Source organism: Tympanuchus pallidicinctus, unplaced genomic scaffold (assembly GCF_026119805.1).
Source record: "Tympanuchus pallidicinctus isolate F22 unplaced genomic scaffold, pur_lepc_1.0 scaffold11, whole genome shotgun sequence".
Taxonomy (NCBI): domain Eukaryota; kingdom Metazoa; phylum Chordata; class Aves; order Galliformes; family Phasianidae; genus Tympanuchus; species Tympanuchus pallidicinctus.
The window spans coordinates 12,804,366-12,826,051 of NW_026294627.1; the positions used below are offsets into that span (position 1 = coordinate 12,804,366).

Below are 21,686 nucleotides of genomic sequence, written 5' to 3' on the forward strand. Positions count from 1 at the left end.
GGATGACAAGATGAACAGGAGAAAGTTTTCAGCAGCTTCTGCATCTCTGTTCCCCCGTCACTGTTGCATTTTCTTCCCAGTTCCTTTTACAACTCCCATGTAAGGAACTATGTAATACTGTACTATAGTACAGTATATTCTATATATACAGTATACACTATATACAGTATATACTATAGTATAGTATGTACAGTATATAATACTGTAGTATGACTGTTCTACTGTACAGCTTTAGCTCACAGGGCAAAGAGCAAACCTTAGTCTGATGTTGGTCCTGGATCACAGAAAAGACAATTAGTGCAGTTACAATACTTTGTAATTAATGCAAACATCGTTGTTAGCATCCATAATCAACATCATCACCAGTAATGATTCATTAAAGACTGGCAAAAACTTATTTAAAGAAACAGATCGTTTAAAAAATTCTCTCTGAAGGAAGTGGATTTAACAAACTTTTTATCATTTAATGGCACGGTTTTGTATCCTATTTTCCATGTATTTGTCTTTTGTGCTGCTTATGACTTAATTCCTTTGTAGTGAACTATCTTTTCCTCAAGTTGTCTTCCTGTAGTTTTGTGGCATTAATTAATCACCTTTGCTACTTTATGGAACTTGGAATTTCCGTGAGACTCTGTGTTGGGTTGTGCAGAACAATGATTGTACCTTATGAAAATATGATAATATGCAACTATTTCTGGAATTTTATAAAAAATACCAATATATCTAGTGTCAATAAGGCCATTTTCACTTTGAATCCTTCCTTAAATTCTTTAAATTTGAATTAATTCCTGAAGTGCCCTTCATAGACTGCTGCCCACTTCTGTAAGATCTGAGAGTCTTCTCTCAGGAAAATTAAGTATATCTGTAGTTCTGTAAAACAAAATCCTGCAATATGTTTTTATCTCTAAAAGCATATCGAGTAAATGTAGACTGTGATAGTAAGAAATAGAAACATAGTATAAAGAATATATAAGCCACAGTGTCCTGATATTGATAACATACCTTTGGAATTAGCTGCTTATCTGAGTCTATAAGCCAAATCCAATTAATCTATACATCTATATTTCTTTTTTCTTTATAGAAAGCAGAGATTGCTGTTGCGCCTCTGACCATCACTTTGGTACGAGAAGAGGTCATTGATTTTTCTAAGCCTTTTATGAGTTTGGGGATATCCATTATGATCAAAAAGCCCCAGAAATCTAAACCAGGAGTATTTTCCTTCTTGGACCCTTTGGCGTATGAGATCTGGATGTGCATAGTCTTTGCCTACATTGGTGTCAGTGTGGTCCTGTTCCTAGTTAGCAGGTTTAGCCCATACGAGTGGCATACAGAAGAACCAGAGGATGGGAAAGAAGGACCCAGTGATCAGCCTCCCAATGAATTTGGCATATTCAACAGCCTCTGGTTTTCCCTGGGTGCCTTTATGCAACAAGGATGTGATATTTCCCCAAGGTTTGTGTCAAATCTTTTCATGTTTGCATTTTTCCTTCAACACTGAAGCGTAAAGTCTCCCGTTTTATTTTCCTGGCAGTGTTTTGAAGTTCATTCTTTAGGAAGCCTTTCCATTTTTCTCGTTTTAATTGCTACAATAAGAGTAACAAAATATGCTTTGAATTTCAGCCGTTATTGTTTATATGAGTCAATGTGTATAAATCACAGACAGTTCTCAGAAACAACAGGTACACATGGGAGGAATCCCACTGTATGGGCTTCAGAGGAATTGTGTTGTTGCTAAATTAGTTCCATTGTATTACAGTTGTGAAATGCACGCTATTATGCTACTTAACTTGTCTGAACAAATGTCCCATTTCTGTTCCCTATTAAATTCTGCAGCACTGCATCCAGAATATCCCTGTCTACACGAGAGATAATATTTGACCAGCTGTTTGTGGAAGCCATGTTGTAGTGCCAAGCTAGGCATTACAGAGTGGATTACTTCAGATGTAATATATGATCTCAGTCCTGAATTTCTCAACCTTTTTAGATGTTCTGGAACTTCAGTGTGCAGTAACTACAACTTAATTTATGACCCATTCTTTCAAATTTGAATTAGCAATGAGATTTCAGAGCATCAGCACTGACCTCTAGCTCTGCTATTATTGAAATCAGAAATAACATTGCTGCTGATTAATACTGGATGTACATTCCTCTTCAAAAGCCTTCACATCAAATTGCAGGTGGTAAAATGGAAATTGTAGTTTTTACTTATCATAAATAACAGTTGCCACAAAAATGCATGCTTCTTAAATAGCAAAATATGAAATGTTGAGTTATTACAGTTGTGTTCAGAATGTTTGATAAGTCCTTGTGGTAACTGAACATATGTTAAGTTGTTCACAAAAACGTTTTAATCCTGGAACCAGTATAAGCATGTGCAAATCTCATCCTTAAAGAGGAAAAAGACAAAGCTACTGATCTGCAACTACTAGGCTTTACTTTTGTCTCAAAAAAGAAATTACCTACCTAGGATTTTTTACAACATTTTTGCCATGCTAGGCATTTCCTGAAATAAGAACATTGGGATTACTGTTCAAGAGAATTCATACTTCTGTGTCTGTGAGAAATATGTATTACTATAGTGGACTGTATACTATAGGCATTAAGATTCAAAAGTGTATATTTAAAATGCGGATAGTCTCCTTCCCATCTTCTGTTAGGTAATGACATATTCAGTAATAGTAGTGCCTTCTTTTTTTCTCTTTCTCTCTTTGTGGCTGAAAAGACAGGAAAATGTGCATTATCTTATTCATGTTTAGATCCCTCTCAGGTCGCATTGTTGGAGGTGTCTGGTGGTTCTTCACGCTCATCATTATTTCATCCTACACTGCTAACCTCGCTGCTTTCTTGACTGTTGAGCGAATGGTCTCGCCCATAGAAAGTGCAGAAGACCTTGCCAAGCAAACTGAAATTGCTTACGGGACACTGGACTCAGGGTCAACCAAAGAGTTCTTCAGAGTAAGTTGTCATACCCATTAGAGCAGCTTTCCCTAATGACCACTCTGATAACATGCTTGGAAAGGGTGAAGTACCATTACTTTGCAATTATGTATAATATGGTTTGTAACTCATGCAATTCTTAATCTACATTTTTACCCCTGACACTTTTTGTTGGAGTTCTCAGTTATTTTAATTCATGGAAAACTTATTGATCCTGTCACATTGGAGAGAAGAGTTTCCCTGAGGGATCCTGGAGCCTGTGATAATTAAAGCAGCATTGCACTATTGATTCAGTTGAAGCTGCAGCACTAAAATGATGTGAAGCATTGCAAGTCCACGATGATAATATGCAGTCTTGAAGGTTTTGCTTTTACTTTTGGATTTGGCTGCATGCATTTTCCTCTAGGGTCTTGGATAGGAAATGCATTATTTTTAATTTACAGACTTTCAGATGAATAATAAAGAGAAAATACAACTTGAGGGGATGGGGCTGAAGCATTAGGAAACAGCCTAAATAGCCATTCATATGTCTGTGCTGTCTCTGTTGATTACTTCATTTTCATTTGCTTTCCTACATATCTGTAGTTGACATGTAAACCTCTTCCTTTGCCAGTCAGAAAATAGGGAGCCTGAGCATTATCAAGAGTACATAATAAATAATCCCTCCTGCTTTCTTTCACATTTCACATTTATTTCACATGTGAGTTTAGAGTTTGAACATGGCTTTGAATAAATGTAGTAAGTCAGTAATTCTCCCTTGGTAACTAAGTGGTTCAAGACAAAAAATATTTATATGAAAGATACAGGTTAAGGCATTTTTAGAAGAAAGAAATGTTTGTCTTACTGAAAGAGTACTGTTCTGTGTCAGGTGCTCCCATGTAGCTTGAATGTTTTCAGTTTGGCCAAACTGAAGTCACTCAACATTATGAATGGAATTTGTGAACTGAAGACAGGAACAGTTCAAGGAGAGTTGCTGAGTGTTGTCCAAGAAGCCTGTAGTGAAATAATATTTTCATTGTAAGATACAGCCCCACAGAAAACTTGCAGATATTTTCTTGCATATTTTTAAGCTGTAAAAATATGGTGCCTAGTGGGAGTTTACTCTTAAGAGAGTTAACTAAATTTCTTCTGTAGATACTGAAACCTGTATGGGACAAGAGTTTTAGGATGAAATGAGTCACCCATTGAAGTTTCTTTCTCTTTGCACCAACTCTAGAGTGACCCATCAGAAATGGCTAGAGTGCGCGGTACTTCATTTTCTGATGGATATGTTTCCCGGACAGGTGTCTATAGCTGTCGTTTTGCAGTCAGTATGCTGCTATACACCTAAATGCAATGTTACAGATGGTTTCTGAGAGCAGGCTTTGTTATCCCTGAGGTGGTAGAAACATGGCTTTTTATTCTTGCAAGCCTTTATTTCACATCAGACACCTGCCAAAATGGTGGCTTTCAGATACAGAGAGCTTATCCAAAAACTGAAATACTGTAATCCCTGAGATGGCTGGATTTCCTATTTTTTAGAAAATAGCATAATCCCACAGTATTCCTTTTTATTTTTCTTTATATGTGCTTAACCCATAGATTCTTCTTTAATTCATTTAGTGCAAATTCTGGCATTTAATTCTGAGAATTCCAGTTTTAGTACATTAAAGTGTATGCATTTCAGTATTTTTTCGACAGGCATGAAGCTGTGACGACAATTAAAACCATGATGCTGAGAACAAAACAGGTTTATTTAATTATTTATTTATTCACTTCTTGCATTCTCAAGAATATACAGTATTTGCTGTTTTTAATGTGATGATACAAAAAAGAATTCCTAGGGGAGATCTTAAAGGTCCTTCCCAACCTAAGCCATTCTATGATGACTCTATTTCTAAAAATTTTTGCACAAAACAGGGACAAGGATAAAATATCACTGACAGACAATATTTCTACAAGCACAATCCATAAACTCAGGTCCCACCTCAAACAATAGTACATGAAGATTTGTTTCCCAATTAATCTGTGTGTGTGTGTGTGTGGTTGGAAACAATCATCAGTTTCAGAATTAGAGTCATGGATAACTTTCCTTTTAGTAATTACTGAAAGTGATTATTGGCTGTGGTCCATCAGGACATTTTCTTATCATTTGATCATTTCTTATGAAAACATCAGAAAATCAGAACAGCCATTCGGTCTGCTTTAAATCATGATTGAAAACTGAAAAAGAAAGTCATTTTAAAGACACAGTAAAGAAAAATAAGACATTGATTCCACCAGCTATTTACTCTCCTGTTTTGGAAGCATCAAGAGTTGCACTGTCAGAGCAGCTTGCTCAAGAGGAAGGAAGCTTACCCTTAGTCTCAGAAAAGCCCTAAATGAAAATCATCCTATCTTGACTGACTGCAGAGGAAAGCTGCTAAGCTTTTTCATGTGGTAATAAGGAATATCTTCATTTTTCGCTCTAGGTTGACATGTGCAATTTGAATGTTAACAAGTGAAAGCTTGGGAGACCAAAATGTCCTCACAGAGCAGATGTCTTGTTAGACTTTCTGTATTTTTTTATGACTTGATAGGGAAACAAAATAAGATCCAGAAAAAAACATACTTAATTGAAACCTTTTTTTTTAATTGACTTAGGGCATAATTCCATGTTAATAATAGTTCTGCTTTGTGTGGAATGTTTCTAGTTTTGAAGGAAAGTGACCTATTATAAGTTTATTTCATGAAGTGAATGTTAAGACCTAAGAAATTGTTAGAAGTAAACGAAGGCAAGTAAATATTCCTGAAATGTTGCCTGATTCATTACTGTTCTCTTACATGTTTTTTTTCTTTCTGTAATTTTAATTGTAATTGTAAAGCAAAGGGAAGACATGGATGGCTTGACTAAGGCTCTGCTCTTAGCTTCTATTATGTAAATGAAAAGGAGCTGTGTCTACAGTGGAAAGAGAGGATGTGATTATGGATATATACAACTATTATTAATTTGCATAATCACAAGTTTTATTGTGTTTGATGGACAAAATGGGATAGGTAGACAAACTAAAAAAAGAATGGATAATTTATGATATTCTGTTTCATGGTATTTGTATCGAACATTTGGATGATGCTTATTTTCCAGTTAGATGTTCTCTCCTAACAACTTCGTTTCTAAGCCATAATACATTCAGTCAGTATTTGCTCAGGGAAATTACTCTTAACCTATGCAAAGTCTTGGTTCCAGGATTCTTAAAGCCATTCTACATTTAAATAATACCTAGATTACATTATTTTATATTTGCTCAAATATTCTAATATCCTTCTGTTTCCTTCAGTGTGGGGCCACATAATAAAGTAATTATTTTCCTGCAGTGCTCAGCACAGCATAGGAATGGGCTGACAGACCAAATCTCACTTTGCTTGAAATTCCTGTTGACTCAAAGAAAAGCTTTCATGGCTAGAAAGATTCCTCTTTTGCCCACACACAAGAGAAGACAAATGCCATGTCTTATTAAATAAAAATACCGGATAGAGGTCAGCTGCCATGCTGCTGGTTAGCATGTATGTATTTGTGTTGCTGGATGAAGCAGAGGAGTTGCTGAATTAATGTAACAAGCACAGGGAAGCGTCTGATATTGACAGTCTCACCACTGTGGTTTCCAAGTTTAAATTCCACCCTTTCTGATGCTTTGTTTCCTTATTTATTTATTTTTGCTTACGGTTTATCATCCCTTATTCTTTATTTATGAATACATCACGCAATCCCAGTAAGGAAAATCTCCAGCTAAGTCATGAATTCCTGCACATTCCTTGAGCAAGCACATGTCCTGGCCAAGTATTTGCAAGATATAAACCCAATTTATTTATGAACTACTGTTCTAAAAACATACCTAGTATTTGTTTAAAACCAAATGCTCCCAGCATTATATCTCCTTCAGCAGCATATTTTGTACAATTTTCTGTTTTCATCTTTAATTTGAACCATGTCTTTGAATGCACAGAATCTCAATTGAAGTTGAAACAGTTCTGGATTGTGAATAAGCAGAAATATTACTTAAGCTATTGTGGTTTCATTGATGTTAGAAGTAGGTGTAAAAGCAGAGAATTTACTCAAGATACAGCTCAATATTTATGGAGGAATTCTTTTATTTTTTTTCTCTTTTCCATACAGGTTTTTAATGGATATCTATTTCATACATAATTCCCTAAAATACTCCTTAGAACATTTATTGTGTAAACTGCTTTTATCTAAAAATAAATTCAGGCCTTAAATATGCAGTTACTTTATTGTAACTGGTCTACAAGTGATATCTGATGTCATAGTATATCCATTGTTATGTCTTTTTTTAATTATTATTTATTAATCATTGTATTAAAAGGAAACCCTTAACAGTCAGATTTTCCCAATACCCATTATTTGAAAAATTGTGATTGATTGATTTTATTTTGAACAGCACCACTGTGAAATGTCGCAACATTCTTTTGTTCTAACTTCTTTTTAATTTTCTCCAGAGATCAAAAATAGCAGTGTATGAAAAGATGTGGACCTACATGAAATCAGCAGAGCCGTCAGTGTTCACTAGGACTACTGCAGAGGGAGTAGCTCGTGTCCGCAAATCCAAGGGCAAGTTTGCCTTCCTGCTGGAGTCCACCATGAATGAATACATTGAGCAACGAAAGCCTTGTGACACCATGAAAGTGGGAGGAAATCTGGATTCGAAAGGCTATGGCGTAGCCACACCGAAGGGTTCTCCATTAAGGTGGGTGGAATAGTATAACAATATAAAATGTGTTGTTATAGTATTCCACCTTCCCTGATGTCCCTGATATAGCTATTTTTTTGTTTTGTGTGTGAACATGGTATGTTGTTTTTCTTTTCTTCCATTTCATATTTTGTTTGATCAGCAAAGGTAACAGTTCCTAATTGCAATATGGATTTAACAGCTATAGTTGGCATACCTTTCAAGGCCATATAAAAACCAAACTGGTTGAACACTAGCTACTTGAAGTCAGCCTCAATAGAATTAACATCAGCTATTCTATTTCATTCAGCTTTTTTCACCAAATTCAACCCTTTAGAGTATTATGCATACATTATTTGCATCAGTAGCTGCATCAATAATAATGCCTACATTTTATGTTTTGTTCATTGATCTTGGCTGCCAATTTCTGAAAAAGAAGCTGCTTCTAACATTTTTTTTCCCAATTGTCATCACTTAGAGGCAATTGTTCTTTCATTACAGAAACTTAATTGAATTGCTTCTCTTAAAGCACCTTCTTATTTAGAAAAAAAAAAAAAAGGTTTTGTTTCCAGCATTATGCATTTCAGTACTGCCTTCAAAGTCACCAGCATTTTTGCTATCTTGGTATAAAACACAGTCAAGCAGGAGAATTTTAGATTCACAAATAGACCATTGTTTGCTGTTCATTTGGATTTTCAAGGAAAAAGAAGTCTAGGTACTTCTCTGTGTTAAAACTGCCAATGTTTACCATTGTGATGTCTTTAGCATGTAATGCAAACAGAAGTTGTTTTTTCTTATGGTAGAGTTGCCAATTTTCTTCAAAGCATAAGAGCAGCTAGCAGATGGAGGGAATATGACCTGAGATGTCTTACAGCAATAGAGTGCATTGGAGTTGGGAGAGGGAATGGGCCATGGAGCAACCAGCACTCCCTGCAGCAATTTCACACATGTGCTCACAAGTAGAGGTTAAAACAGTCTCTGGTAACATAGTCACTAGTGAATCTCAGGGAGGTGCTGCAGGTGCAAATGGAGACATTATTTTGTGTAGGAAGTAACTGGGGATTTTTGACTACATTCATGATCGCAGAGGAAACAACTTCACCACTATTCAGTTAACTAGGTTAGCTTTTAACTCACTGATTTAACCTGCACACAGTACCACAGACCTCGAGCCTTAGCTGCGCCACACTGATGAGAATGGAAATATCACCATGTCCATCTGCAGCAAAAGAAAAGGGCTATACATTCAAGGGAATATCAGTCCAGTTATTGCCAGGATTGAATATTAATTTTTGGTCCTTAACATTCAGTACCTCTCATTTAAAAACTGACTTCTTTGCCATTGAATGGAATGGTAAGAGAACATAAGGAGATGAGAGAGGGAAAATGTCAACAGTAAAATACTAATTGTAAAGAAATTATGTCCAGAACTCATGGGGCTGTAAAAGCAGAAGGTAATAGATAATAAAAGAGTAGTCTGTTATCTGAGTATATTTCCAAAGATCACAGCCACATATGTTTAATTTTATATTTTTAATATATTATTGCCTCTCCTCTCAGTGCTGCAGAGTACCTGGAAGAGTTAGGCAGCACTGCAGTTGAGTGCTTTTCTTGCAGCTTAGATAATAAAGTGCCCAAAGTCAGAGCAAACTTGTTTAGAAATCAGTTTAGATGCTCACCTAGCCATGGTCTGTTTGCCCTGAGCATGCTTTGTGGTGTTCTGTAGTCCTCAGTATTTTCTGCTGAGTATTCAACACCAACAGTAACAGACAGCCTATTATCCTGAGCATTAGCAGCCAGTGGTAGTTGTTTTTTGTCTAATTTGGGTTTATCTCAGGTTTGGTTGGCTGGTGAGATAAAATACATTAAGAGTAATAGGAATGAAATAGGAATGAAAAGAGAAATAGGAATGAAATAGGAATGAAGTGGTTAGACCAGAAGGGAAGAGGGCCCATTAAGACAGGTTAATAGGAACAAAAATGAAAAGCCATGATCACAAGGATAAAGTATGAAATCCTGGTTCCATCCCAGATAAAAACAAAGCTCTCATATGTTTCTGTGAGGCCACAATTTGGTCTAAGTATCAGAAAGTATCATTAGGGTGATATGAACAACATTTAGTTTTTCATCTCCTAAGTTCAAACGTGTTTCATAAAAGGGATAGGGAGAATCTTACCCAGGCTGAAAATCGGACCAAATCTTCTTTCAAGCTGTCTCGACTGGCTGTCAACGTCCATGTCTTTCCTGAGCCTTTCTTTCACATGTGCTAAGCTGCTTGTTCTCCTGCTGCACCCCATTCCCTCTCCAGCCCCAGTGACAAACCTCAAGCAACACATGAGTGCTGCTTACCCATTAAAAAACATTAAGCAACTAACTTAATGTTCTGGACAAGAAGAAAGAACAAGCAACACTCACATGCCTACCACCTGATCCATGTGTCATGTAGAACTAGAGTGAAGAAGGGAGAGGCATCCTAGCCGTGTGCTTTTGAACAGAAAAGACTCAACTGTACTTTTTAACTGCATGCTTCAGTATTTCCTGAGCTGTTTGGAGCCATAGAGAGTGCTGGGTTTACCGTTTGGACTGCTACTGGCCAGACGACTTATGTAACCGCTGCCAGCACAGATAATTGCAAATATTGAACACGCACTTTGAAATTCATGAAGGGCAGACTAGCTCAGCTCATTACATAAATTAGTCAAAAGACATAACTTGCTGTGGGAGTTGAAAATTTTATGTTTTACTTAATTATCATAACTTCCTTTTGGAATTATGTGTTTACCATAAATTACTTAATGTAGTTCAGAAATAACTGCAAATAACATATAAATGTTAAAAATTCTATTCTCTATTCTCTAAAAATTCTATAACTCTATTCTTGGGTTGTTCAGGACCAGGGAAAAATATCAGTTTTTTAAAATGAATTATTCATGGCAGATTATTTACTATGCTCTTTGAACACCTATTTCACTTGAGATATTCTGTTCTTAATCTTCATCCTATCTACAATGATTGCAAATCAGGAGTTTCTTCACTAAAAATGTGGTAACAGCTTCATATAACATTGATATGATTATATGGAAAACCAGGCCATATATTTTCACATACGTAGCACAGACAGAAAGTGGAGGAAGTATAATCAGATTTCTTCCGTTTGCAATGATTTCCAGCCATCGCATCACTGGGCTTGTGTTCATTAGAGTGCTCGTACCCATCCCTTTGCTCATACAGATGAGATCCACCCTTCAGAGTGACCAGGGACCGGTCTCTCTGTTGCTCATGACCCTGCGCATGAGCAGATTAGTGGATTTTAATTTCAAACTCTTCTTTATTGGATTCCATGCCTCATTTCTGCAGTGTTCAACCAGTAGTTATTGGCTAATTTAACTGATTTATTCTCGGTGCTGGTGGTGTAGTAGGACTCATGCATATATATCACTGGGTGGAAGAGAATGAGAAATGCCTGATGTGTGCTTCTTTTATGCCCAGTGGGCAGTATCACACTGCACATCATGTTTGTCTCCTTCCTTCCTGCCTTTTCAGTGATATTCATTTATAGGTAATATGGTAAAAGCCTAACACATCTGAAAAGGAATGTGGGATTGAGGGCAAAGACTCATCACAACAAAAACTAAGTTTCTTTCATAGCACTACCCAGTCATCCCTACTGTTTTCTCTTCCTACCACGGTAGGTATCTGTCCAAAACTACTGTGTAGTAATCAGTGTGACATGAAGAGTGTTTTTCTTCAATGGTTGTGTATTGAAAGTTGGTTAAGAGAGAGCTGCTGGTCTGCTTAGCCACACCTGCCTTTGTAAATGTGGTGTTGTTAGAAGATGGGCTAGTAGCCGGACTTCTGGTCACTGTGTACCACCCCTGGCTTGTTGGCCTTGCCATGCACAGTAATCTGTGTCTCTACAGGGGAGTATCTGGAGGCCTTTCACTATGCAAATTCTGTACCTTGCATGCTTATACACTTCTATTTTGGTTATGTAGGCATCATAAACATGTTTGAATAGTGATGAAAATGGAAGTTCTTTGTTCTTAAGGGTAAAGGAAGAGTAAGCAAGGGCAATGTTGTCTTAAAGGTACTGCTTTTTGTACTTTGAAGCTCTTTGATGCAAGGATAACAGGTTGAGCTAGAACACTGTTATTGCCATGACTGCTTTCACTAAGGACATTGTGCTGTGCTGGCCTGCAGCCCACAGCATGAAGTGTGAATGGGTGCAAGGTGGTCAGTTTTATGAGTGCTGGTGAGGCTCTTTGAGACCTGCTCAGTGTGAGTGGTAGAATTAGATCCGCCTAAATAATTAACTGTTGTGTGAATAAATGTGCTGATGAGATGGAATAAATGTGTTAGAAAGTGGTGGGATTGATGGTGGCTGTTCACAAACATGATCAAATCCAGGGCTGTATTATGTTCCTGCTATTGACCTTACAGTGAGTGTTCATAGATACAAATCTGGGATTCCATATTTCATTATTCAAGTCTCTATTCTTTATGTATAGCAAATAATAATTTCAACTTGACTTTACAAGTAAGTGTTTATGTTCCGGTGAGAAAGGAGAACAGGGTCACGTGGCTGAAATGCTAGTGGTTAGTTCTTCACCCCTTCCTCATGTGTTTCTTATAACATGTGGTGGAAAACATGGGAAAGGCATTAGTGAAGCATGTGGATGTAATTTTCTGATTGCTGGTGTGACATGAAGAAATGCAATGGGAGCAAAGCCATGGATTTTAGTCTCTTGCCCTCACAAGGAAGGAATCTTCTGGAGAATGGGTGAAAAGGCATCCCCAGGGTGCCCTGCCAACATCTTAAGCATTCACTCATTTGAATGCAGAATCTGAAAGAGTTTCATCTGCAGTGGGGTTTCTGTGATGGAAGGATCTTTTTTCTTGAGGTACCTTGTGAGTTTATGTAAATAAGATAAATATCCATTATGAATGGGGGTCTGTGTGTGGGGAGCTTTGCAACCTACTGTCTTGATATGAGTGACTTTATAACTAAAGTCCAAGTTTCTTGAGGCAAATCTCCAAACTGTTGTCTAGCTGTCCATCTAGTTGGCAGCTTGGTGTCAGTGCAGAAATAGGTTCCGTGGGGACAGGTAGATTGCTCTTTGAAGTAATTCAAAGGTATATTGATGTATTTTTTGTTTTTTTATTTTTGGCATGACACAGAAAGTGCCATGAGTGCAGCATCATGGACACTAATGAGGTGTTTTCTCTAGGGACTAAATTCTGTAAACACTTTTCACTGCAATTTTGTGGCTTAAGTCAGGATTGTTTCGATTTCCTAACTTTCCACTTGTAAAATTTACAAGAACAAAACTCTCCAAGTAAAAGATTTTAGTTAAATGTATTTGCTTGTTCATCCTGCAGTGGAGCTCTTTATCCAAACACTTGGTACATTTATAAATGTTTCCCTTTTTTCTTTTTTTTTTTTTTATTGGGCTCTTTTCTTGTGGAGAAGATTAAAAATTAGAAAGTTAACACTTGAGGCATTACTGTGAAACAGTGGAACCTAGGACTCTGATCTCTGCTATCTCTGCTCCCAAGATCTTTCTTTTTTTTTTTTCCTTTTAAGAGAGGCATTCTATTTCCAGACAGAAATTATCAGAAATAATCCAGGTAGCAGAAACTAAATATGCCTCTGAGGCTCAGCTGAAGGAACAACTTCCTGACATTCATTGCCAGACTTTCTGTTGACTGATTTGCTTTTGATTTTTACATTCCTTTCTAAAGAGTGGCCCACTCTGCCTTTTTACCTAGTAAATGTTATTTTTAGTTGACAGAAAAGCCAATGCATTCTGAAGGATTTGAACTGTCTGAGAAATATCCATGCTATAAGCTCTGACACTGCATGGGTAATGGGGTGTTAATTCGTGCCTTGTTATGCCTAAAGTAAAGGGAAGAATATTATGTGAAGTCATAGAGTATGATCTACACCATCAGTCAAAATGGGATAATGTTTACATTATGCATAAGATGTTACAGATCACATTCCAGTTTTCAAATCATTTTGCATCACAGAAACAAATGACCTTATAACAACTCAGTAAGAAAAACTCTTGACTAAAATTCTGCTCTTGAAAATACCAACACAGTGCCTGGAACTATGCTGGGATTCCTGTTTTCTCAGCTTCCCCCCTTGCTTTAAAAGAATAGAAGTCAAACTCAGTGATCTCACACCACTGCCACATTTTTATCATCCATTATTCACCAGTTGTTTCTATAAACAACATAAACAACACCAGTTTCTAGCTCCTACGGTGCTCTTCTGAAATGATTTCTACCATGTGATGCTGCTTATGGGCAAGACTTGGCATTCTGGTAGAGTAAGAGAAACACATTTAAAAAAAAAAAAATTAAAAAAAAATTGCTTTTTCTGTATCTCTTCTCTGTGAAGATCATTCATTTCCAAAATCTGAGGAGGTACAGAGCTACATGGCAGTACCTGTGCTCCCGTCGATCTGTTCCTTACTCCCAGGGAAGATCCCTGGGATCTTAGTGAGACTAGTTGTGAAATGAGGTTTTTGAGCAGGTCTGAAAGGACAAAGTGGAAATATTGCAGTGAGGAGTGCAGTGATACACGCTGTGGAAACGGCAATGAAACTTCTGCCTACAAGGTAATCTTTATCTAACATTGCAATAGCAGCAGATATTTTTAAATTTGCAGTGGATCTCAGTGAGGCTAAATTACCATTCTGCCTTTTCATCTTCAACATTGGCTTAGCAGCACAATGAGGTATCTTTTTTAATAAATCCTCATTTTTTTTACAAGATATTTAGACAGGAGCTTTGTCTTTCTGATATTTGGTGATTGCTGAAGGTGAAATTTCTGTGCTCTTATAGAAGCATCGATGGAACCATCAGCATCTGTAGAAGAAATGAAGGCACAAAAAAAAAAAAAACAAAAAAAAAAACATGTTCCTTCTTTTGTTCTTTTGTTTGTCTGCTCCAGAATTATTTGAATGCAAACAAAATAGGAGCTACCAAATCTGACCAAATGAAGTCTGTCAGGTCGTTTGCTTCCATGTCAGGTAAAAATGGGATGCATATAAATAAAGCATAATCAATGAATTTCCCTAAAACTATCAGTGAAGAACCAGAATCTCTCAAAAAGATGGATATCATGGCTGTACATGTCTTACTGACTTTCTGGAAGTTTGCCTACGCTTGATAAGCATGAATCCCCAGAATATGCCAGTGGGATACAAAAAAGGGTCATGATAGTTTCCCATCTACAGATACTTGGAGGAAAAACTCTGCTTCTTAGCACTTCAGAAGTAAATTTCTCCTGTCCTTTTCCCTGCTATTTCCCCAGTTTCTTGCAAAGCATCTCAGCAGAGAGCAAGATACAGCTCTTTATATTTTAACAATGCAGCTTGTTATTATTTCTCCTTTTTCTTTTTATTACAACTCTTTGGCTGTTTAGGTGTCAGTTTCCAGGAAACGGACAGGCTTCAGAGTGTGCCTTCATTAAAGGCACAATCCAGCCACCCTTTGAAGTTGATGGTACAATTCCCACCAAGTAAAAGATCTATCCCACTAAGATAGTAATTGTCCAGGTAAATTGTAGGTAGACTAAAGCAAGGGAGCAGGGCACTGAAAAGCATCTCAGCAGCTTGTAACAATACCTCTCTGTGGAAGTGACATTTGGGAAACAAATAGCACCTTCATAACAGCATGCAATTAATCTTTGTGGCAGTTGCAAAACTTACCACTTCCATTTGATGGTAAGTACCAGATTGACTTCCAAGAGACAAAAAAAATGGCCATCTAGTTTTTTCTATGCAGCCTTGGCTCTTGCAAGAAATCCAAAATCAGAAGTAGGAAAAACAGTTTCTTTTCTTTCTGATATGATTTAAGTGACCTGAGTATTTTCATCACTCAGCACACTGAGTAATGGATGAGTTGAACATCCCAGAAGGCAAAGTGCAAAATTCTCCCCAATAAAGCATAAAGAAAAAAAAAATCAGCTCTAATATCCATTTCCCCACATCAACAAGATATTCTCAAGGTGCTCAGGTTCCGGATAAAAATGGGCATACGTATATCTCACAAACCAACGTGAGTTAAAAAGATTTAACAGAACAAAAAGTTGTGGTTGATCGGCAGTCATTTCTCTGAATTGGTCTACCTTGCATGTGGTAGGAAGTAGAGCCAAAATTTCTGCTCTTTTATTCAGTTAGTTGCCTTCAGATATCCTTTGTGCATGTCAGAATTTTTATAGCTAGAAGACTTACTCCCATCTTCTGCTTCAGTTCTTATGCTATCTTTTCCATTTAAGTTACAAAGTACTTAAAGCTGAAAAAGGTTTTAGCTTCTGTTTAACTATACTTTTTAGCACATCATATGATGCTGAACAATTCTCTCTGCTCTTTTGTTGAGCGAGATTCCCTTTTAACAGCTTTCAGCAGGACTGTCAGTTTTCTATAGTCAATGTTTTAGTACAATTTTTCTTCCACTTCTTTAAAGCCAAAGGTCGACTGGATGAAAGTGGAGTTGTAGGTCCTAGCTGACCTGATACAGAGACCTATTTTATTGTTACACTTCAGTTATTTCTTTCCACTCTGAAAAGACACAAGAAAAGAATAATCTGTCTCCAGGACCCAGAGGACAAAGGGTCCTTCCTTCCTTCCTTCCTTCCTTCCTTCCTTCCTTCCTTCCTTCCTTCCTTCCTTCCTTCCTTCCTTCCTTCCTTCCTTCCTTCCTTCCTTCCTTCCTTCCTTCCTTCCTTCCTTCCTTCCTTCCTTCCTTCCTTCCTTCCTTCCTTCCTTCCTTCCTTCCTTCCTTCCTTCCTTCCTTTTTTTTTCATGGAGCCAGGAATAGCATCTATTCAGGAAGATCCAACTCCCTTGCACCTTCCAATATGATCAGCAGGGATGACCAAAGTCTGCAGGTGAGAGTGGCCCCAATATCTGGCAGCCTATCTGTTAACTTAACAATAGGGCTTCACATCTTTACAGTGAGGTGATGGAGCACTGGAACAGGCTGTCCAGGGGGGTTGTGGAGTCTCCTTCTCTGGAGTCTTCAAGTCTCACCTGGACGCCTACCTGTGTAACCTGGTTTAGGGAACCTGCTTTGGCAGAGGGTTGTCTCTATGATCTCTAGAGGTCCCTTCCAACCCCTACAATTCTGTGATTCTGTGATCTTCATAATTGTATATTTCAATATATTTCAATCTTTTGCTTATATGGTTTGATCTACTAAAGCCAAAATTCTCAACCATGTGCACCTTAAGAGAGATTTTTATATTTAGAATTAGATGTTTGGCTTCCTTGGTATGGACGCAGGCAACTAATTTTGCATACATTTGTGTGGAAATTCTTTATACAGCATTTTAGGTTGTTTCAACTGTGTTATTCAGATCAATTTTGGATCTTAAAACTAGTCTATAGAAAAACTCACTGGATATGGTTGGAAATCTGTAAATTATTTCCTAGAGAATATTCGAACTTCTTGTGTGTAAGTTAAATCATCCTCATGTTAGGAGCCTGCAAGCAAACAATTCCTTGGCAATTGCAATTTTTTTCATGTTTTTACATTTTAAACAAAAATTTTGAATTTGAAGCTTTTCACAAAAGCTTTTTACTGGCTGCAACACATGCACACATACACACATACACAAAAAAAAAAAAAAAAAAAAAAAAAAAGGCAAGACCTAGGATATAGGTTGGTGCTTCTCTCTTTGCTGGTTTTAACTAAGACAATTATGACCTTCGGTGTGTAACATCTGGGACCAGCCCACACTCAGATGCTCTGTGCTAAGATCCAGCTCCTCAGGTTTCAATCAATATGTAACCATCTCTTAGTTATATTCTAACTTTACCTGCTGATAAGGAGTTTATTGGTTTTGTTTTTTTTTTTTCCTTAAATCACACATGACAATTGGATCTAGTTGTGTAAAGTGTAAATAATATGAATTCAGGCTGTGAAACTGTTGAAAGAGAACAGAAAATCATCAGGGTTTCTTGAAGACTTCAGAATTTTTCCTATCACAGATAATTAAACAGACTGCTACTTTTGGCATCTCTTTTAGATAGTGGGCAATTATCCAAGGTTCTTTCCAATTAGAGTGCTTTTAGTTCATCCAATTTGCAGGCCACAAGAGAAGATATTTTGGCATCAAATGAAATAATTGCAAACATTCAGACCATATCTTGAGTACTGCATCCTTTCTTAGTCCTTAATTCAAGAAAAGCATCAATAAATTGAAGCAATTTCTGCAGAAAGTTGTCAAGATGGTCAGGAGCTGGAGCACGTGACGTGAGGAGAAGCTCAGGAAGCTGGCTTGCCCAGCCTGGGAGAGAAGGCTTTGGGGAGGAGCTGACCAAAGTCTCCAGTGTCTCTGGGGAGGTCACCAAGAAGATGGATTTGGACTCTGCAGCACGAAGGTCAGGAAGGTGAAAGGCAATGGACATAAAATGAAACAGGAGAGATTCAGCCTGGATGTAAGAAGAAATTTTTCCCTGATAAGGATAGTCAAACAATGGCAAAGGTTACCCAGAGAGGCTCAGAACTGTCCATTTTTGAAGATTTTCAGGCTGGGCAAAGCCATGAGCATCCTGTCTACTCTCAGAAATGACCTGCTGTGAGCAGGAGGCCAGCAGGAGACATTCTAAGGTCCCTTCCAGTCTGTGCTGTCCTGTGATCCTTTTGTGGCAATTGACTGAACATCTCCAGCTGTCACATTCAGCCTCCTGGAATTCCAGGATTGTCTGGAAAGTGACAGGAACTTATGGAGCAGAATGTTTGTTGCTCTTAGTAGCTGGTCATCTCTGCTGGTACCGAAGCTGCTCCTAGCCAGCAGGCTTCAGTGACAATTTCTGTGAATCACAAGTCAGTTAGGTTGTTCTTGTCTAAATCCCAGTCACGTGTTAGAAAAGCAGAAGAGTAAGGATAAGTGAGCTGAATGAAAAAAGCAGCATTGCTTTGTACCTTTTCTTTCTCAGGACACATGGAACACCTAACTTCCTAAGCAGCCTTGTAGAATTTCTGGGAGGTTGATAAGCTTTGTGGAAGCCCTAACACCGGGGTCAAAAAGTGATTTTTTTATTCTGCGAGTCAGAGCCCTCAGGTTGGCTGTCCTCCACTTTCATCAGGGTGTGCAGAAAAATCAGAAGTATTTCATGGTTAAAGACTGAGTTGAGGGAATCAGGCACAGTTGTTTAAGGGTAGTCTGGCTCTAGGAACTAAGTAGCTTCATTGTGAGGACAGAAGGCTAAATTCTATAAATTCTTGCCTGAGAAGGCCCAAAGATTTCTGAGAGGCAATGAAATGTGCTTGACTGAGCATGAGGCTGAAAGTCATGTCAGATTGATGAGCTTAATCGTGATCTTGCTCCCATCTCCCAGGAGACTTGGAAGAGGTCAGTTCATCTTATGACTTCAATTTCACCTTTGCAAATTGAGGGTAATGACAATTGCCCATCAGCCTTAGAGGGATTGTGAAGATGAATTGCATAGTGTTTACTGTGCTGTGAATATGTAAAGTTTGTTCTTACATCAGATATTGGCATTATTAACTTAAATCCATGGAGGTGTGTGCTTCAGAATGAAACCCCACAGTAAATTTCTCAGTCTTTGATCAAAGAGACAGTTTTAGACAAAACAGTGGGAATGGCTAATTAACTAATGGCTTATAAACAGCAGTCTTTGAACACACATTGTTCTGTCTTCCCTCTAGAAAAGGACAGCAGAAATCTCCATCACAAGTGGATCTCATTCTCTCCGGTTTTTTTTAAAAGGAGTGGCATGTGGGCATGTGTTCAGGGCAATAACTGCATTAGTTAGATATCTCTGTCTACTGTGGAGATCCTTTCCATACCTAGTTTTTTTTGTTGTTTTGTTTTTTTCTTTTTTTTTTTTTTCCTCTCTCTATGGTCTGGCTGCCTGTGATAGAAACACTGGAAGTGTTACTGTGACTGTGTACCTGTGACTGTGTGTAGACTGCCTGGTTACAAATGCAGGTGCCTTTGCATTTTCTGTTGTGTGCATATCTGTACCAATGATCACATTTATGTAGCTGGTTGCCAAAGGGATTCGTTTGTCCTTGTGTGACAATTTCACCTGATCTTGGACTGATGTTCAACTGGCTTCAGGGCATTTTAATTATCAGCATACTGATTATTGGATTGGCCATCTCGTCTGATTGCTGGCACCGTTTATGTTTGTCTCAACCTATCAGATCTTCTCCATTAACTTTTGCAATAGTATTCAGACAGAAAGTCCTAGGAACTCTTCCAGCTAATCCCTATTTTGGCTGCTGACCAAATAAGGCTTTATATGACACAACTGTAATTGCTTCATTTGTATGGTATTGATCTGCCATTAGGCAAAACACAAGCCAGCATTTCACTAAGGCTCAAGTAATGCAGTATTATTTATTGTTTGCATTGCAGTTCAGCTACGGTTCCCACCTGGGAAATGAACCCCTGGTGTTTCTCTCAGTCCCTGTTTCTACTTAAAATAATGTACTTCAAAGTACTTGCATTATAATTAGGCCAAAGCTTAAGAAATCATCTCTTAGCAGTGATCTTTGCATTTGTTGCCTTTCTTCTAATCCTTTTTTTTCTGAAGAACATCAGTATGAAGTCACAAAGAAGCATGTAGCAGTACAGAAATCTCTCAGAGCTCTTCTCAGTCTAAGTTTAGATCTCATAACAGTATCTTAGCCATGCAGATCTCACTAGGTAGTGTCTTCTTTTGGACACAGTAAAAATCAGCTAATTTCTTAGTGTTACCAATGGCTTCTGACGTGGCGTCCGTGTCATTTTAATACCTTTGTGGACACTGATGTTGGTGAATGAACTCCCCCAGAAGTAAACTTAATTTTCCCTTATATCTTTCCCATGTCTGTTTACTGCCGTAACAAGGAACAATTACTGAACAGAAGTAGTGCTTGTATTACAGCATTTTCAGTACCATGCAGTATACTGACAGTATTTGGCTTTACAGTCATTTCATGCTTCTTTCTCACTGAGGTGAGACTGGGACTTGGTTAGAACTGGACAGCTGAAAGTCCAAACAGACAGATGACTGATGCTCATTGGAAACAGTCCCTAAGCTGACAGTGATGTAGTCTGTGAAAAAGATGTGCATGAATGCTGTCTTTATGATATCTTTATGTGTAGCAATTTCTCCATTCCTGATATGGAAAAAGCAAAGTATGCTGACATACAGGTGAAATGCTCTTATTTTTTCATAGATATTCTATTTCAAAGAAAATCTACATTAAGCAAATAATAATTAATTTTGTAAACTAATAATTTAATGTGATTTAGGTAGTGCCAGTCAAGACTAGTGATGCACCAGTCCTTAGTACAAGATATTTAAATTACTTTAAATTCAGTATAGAGGAAACAATAAATAAATAAGCTGGCAGTAGTAATAGTAATTATTGTTGTCTACCTAAGTTACTGAAGACAACCATATTTTACCGGACTAAGTTCATAAAAAGTAAAGATTAGCATTGCAAAGGTATTTCTGGAAAAGGAAACAGCATTATTTGAGCCTTTATAAAACCAAAACAATCATGTTTTTTTTCATTACAATTGCATGTAATTTATCTTATTAATACAGTTGAAATTCTAAGCGTTGTAGTGTAAACAACACAGACAGGGAACAGAAGACAGCATGCCAGAAGTGAAAAATTATTTATTTCATCATCTTATGTACCCTGATATAAGCACTATTATATTCATTTGTTAGGTTTTTTTCAATCTGCTAATTTGTTGTGAGGGTTGCATTTGAAAAGTCCTTGATATTTTCAAGTAAAAGTTTTATTTTCACATTATTTTATTGTATAAGTTGTGCTGCATATCAAGACATTACAATTTTTTAATCTTTAACATCTGTAACATCTTAACCAGTTGCTGTTCTGAGGTCTTGCTGCTTGCAAGGAAGGAAATGCATCATAAGGAACAGGACAACAGGAAAAGATTAAAATGGTCGCGTAAAATTAGCTGTAGTCGCTTGTAGTCATAGTGCCATTCTGTGTTTACAAGAGTCAGCCTAGCCTAAGTGAAAAGTTGCATAAGTCTGA

General features: G+C 37.5%; 1 protein-coding gene across 7 annotated transcripts in view; it reads left to right on the plus strand.

Annotated features, from left to right (window-relative positions):
* GRIA4 (glutamate ionotropic receptor AMPA type subunit 4) overlaps window positions 1–21,686 on the plus strand; it is a 223,924-nt gene that overhangs the window by 173,611 nt on the left and 28,627 nt on the right. For all 7 annotated transcript variants that reach the window (XR_008203502.1, XM_052671236.1, XM_052671239.1 and 4 more), the window contains exons 11-13: window positions 1,082–1,452; window positions 2,757–2,955; window positions 7,411–7,658. Coding sequence is in view for 6 of the 7 variants with exons in the window: in XM_052671236.1 (XP_052527196.1) it covers window positions 1,082–1,452; window positions 2,757–2,955; window positions 7,411–7,658 (818 nt within the window). In the remaining variant the exon portion in view is untranslated. The remainder of the gene's footprint in view (window positions 1–1,081; window positions 1,453–2,756; window positions 2,956–7,410; window positions 7,659–21,686) is intronic.